General features: G+C 51.5%; 1 protein-coding gene across 1 annotated transcript; it reads right to left on the bottom strand.

Moving 5' to 3' along the window:
• Positions 1–626: 626 nt before the first annotated feature.
• Positions 627–1,571, bottom strand: DACRYDRAFT_92151 (uncharacterized protein; the record flags this gene model as incomplete). Its single annotated transcript, XM_040777043.1, has 3 exons — positions 627–712; positions 762–921; positions 975–1,571. The coding sequence occupies 3 exons, from the start codon at positions 1,569–1,571 to the stop codon at positions 627–629; spliced, it is 843 nt and encodes a 280-aa protein (XP_040623395.1).
• Positions 1,572–2,679: the final 1,108 nt, after the last annotated feature.

Here is a 2,679-nt window from a genome sequence, read left to right as displayed (position 1 = left end):
GGGGACACCTACAGTCCCATAGACAGTTCTCCACCGCTGCCCGCTGTATGCGAGGTGTATAAAGCGCTCTGCGCGCAGCAGGTGTCACAGGAGGGTAACTTTCGCTCAGGTTCGTTCCCAGACTACGGGTGGCGGATGCGAGTTGGCCGTGAGCCGCGTTTCGTGGAAGTTCGAACACGCCCGCACTGCTCTCCGGATCTTCGACATCGCCAGGCGTCATGATCATTAATCCTCGAACCACGTCTTGCACGGCCCAAGAAGTGATGATAGGGATAAAATACCGGCGCGCGCGTTCCATTTGCTGCTTCCTCTCCACAACAGAGCAGTCGGCTGGAATAGTCTTCTCATAGACCTCGAAGATGTTGCTGAGAATCTGTTCTTCCGACAGTCGATCAACTTCCAGCCAAGCATCCTTGAGGACGACTGGTTTCTTTTCTTTCTCATCCTTCTCTTCTTTCTCGTCCTTCTTTTCTTTCTCGTCCTTCTTTTCTTTCTCCTCTTTCACAAGGAAGACATGGGTAGCACGGCCACGAATATGATGAACGCGATGTCTGAAGAGCATCTGCTGTGATGTATATGTTCGCATTGTACCCCCGTGCGAGACCTGGAATTTGTAGCCAGAATCATTACGGGTGATTCTGGGGTCGATCCCAAGGTGGAACTCGCTTGCGCACCCTATCCGGATGACATATTCGACAAGAAAATGCGGATCCTGCTCAAATCAACATCAGATCACAGATATGCGGAGAGAGATCTCGCACCTGCCTCGGTAATATCCACCTCCTGGGATACCACCACACCTTCTCTCGACATCCTGTAGCCGCGCATGTTGTTGTTGATAATCGTCGACCCGTAGACGCACCATCGCCGGAGGTCGGTATCAAGGGGCATATGTAAATGCCATATTATCTGCTTGATGATCTGTAATGCAGAGATCAGACGAGTTACAAGTCTGACAATGGCAGGAGACAAACCTCCTCCAAATCAGCTCGTGTCCCGTCCTTCTTGAACTCTTGAATCTCGCGAATATTGATCCAGCTGATCTTATCAATCGAAGTGGCATTGGCTGTAGATGATGTTATTCTGACAAAATTCGCGTCCGGTTTCGTGCGATCGTCTGGCCGTCCGTCTGTGGGGGGCGTGTACGGCTTTTGCTTGTAGATCAGCTTTTGCGGGGCAAGTGCTGGAGGCACAGCATCGAGGATGGCGTTGAAAATAGGCACGAGCGGTTGATAAACCTTCGTTTCATGTCTGGGATCGGTTTTGGGAGGCTTCCTCAATTCTCTCCAAGTCTTCGAAACAGGGCAGTATATCCCGTCCTGCACGACACGCTTGTATACACCATTGATGTCGTCGCGAGTGAGTTTCGTGGGCGGCAGGATATCTGAGAGCCAGTGTGCTTGAGTTTTCTCAGGCAACGTCTTGCCCAGCTTGGCGCCCAAGAGCTCCTTCCGGTGTTCGAGTTTACCGGACTCGAAGAGTCGCGTAGACGTTGGCCATTGACCAGACGGGGTATCCTGAACAGATGATTGCAGATGTTCAGTTCTTGATGGGGTAGAAGTTAGTTCCATAGTCAGATATTATGACATAGAGGTATAAGCAGTTGATCGTGCGGATGAGAAAGGTCACGGTGAGATGCGCCAATCTCGCGGGTTGCAGGTTAGTGGCGAAGGAGTCACGTGAATTCCCGCGACGGATCCGGGATCATGGTTTTTGTGCAGGACCACACTGAGGCAGGGATCCTTGCTCACTGGTTCACAAACATGGTTTCCTGGACATGTGCTTGATACATACGTGATCTTATTTGCAAAATCTGAGCAGATTGATGTGGGAAGAGCATATATGGACATGACCCGGTCTGCCCAAGGCGGTGCAGGATTGGTATACATCTGACCTTGGGGCGTGCAATACCAGAGTGGGATGCCCCATCCATGATGGTCGTAGCTACAGTCGTATCAATACGGTGATACATATCCTTATTCCTTATCAGTCTTACGCCTCTTCCTCGCTCGACCTTCGCTCGGAGATCCACGCACCGACATGTGTGTCACCGCGGACTCCTCAGCATCAGGACAATCAACAATCTCCAGACTGTCTGGCGTCTTGTCAACCAACTCGCTCCAGTGATCAAAAATCCTCTCAAGGCAGGGGCTGAAGGCGTTCGCCTCCCAATATCGCTGATATTGATTATGCGCGTCAACGAGGGTCTTTCCAATCTCTCGCAGATTCTGCAGCCATGGTAAGAATTCCACTCGCACCATGTCTATATTGATGCTTTGAGGCTCGGCACCTTACCCAACTTGATGAAATGTGTCCGACATATGGCGGTGGCTTCTCCGAGCCCAAACAGAGTCTTCGTAGTACAATCGGATCGAAGGCAGGTACGTTGTGCAACACCTTATAAACCGCCACCCAGTACATTTCTTCGGCGTCATGAAGAGGTGTGACCCAGAAGTCCGGGATTGACATGGCTGGCTGAATAGGGTCGGAGGCTTGCGACTGCCGGTCGGTATTGGATCCCATCTTGGAAAACACACGCCGGAGGCTCCGAGCTGTGCCACCTACTATGTCGTGCACCGGAACACGAAGCTCGCTGAACACTTCCCAACATTGATTAACGTTGGCATAACTTGCCAGCCACTTGTCCTACTTCACCTCCCCGGTTACGTTGGTCGGGGT

This window comes from Dacryopinax primogenitus, assembly GCF_000292625.1.
Source record: "Dacryopinax primogenitus strain DJM-731 SS1 chromosome Unknown DACRYscaffold_55, whole genome shotgun sequence".
Classification (NCBI taxonomy): domain Eukaryota; kingdom Fungi; phylum Basidiomycota; class Dacrymycetes; order Dacrymycetales; family Dacrymycetaceae; genus Dacryopinax; species Dacryopinax primogenitus.
Note: the sequence above shows the minus strand (reverse complement) of the source record. Positions and strands in the feature narration are given on the sequence as shown.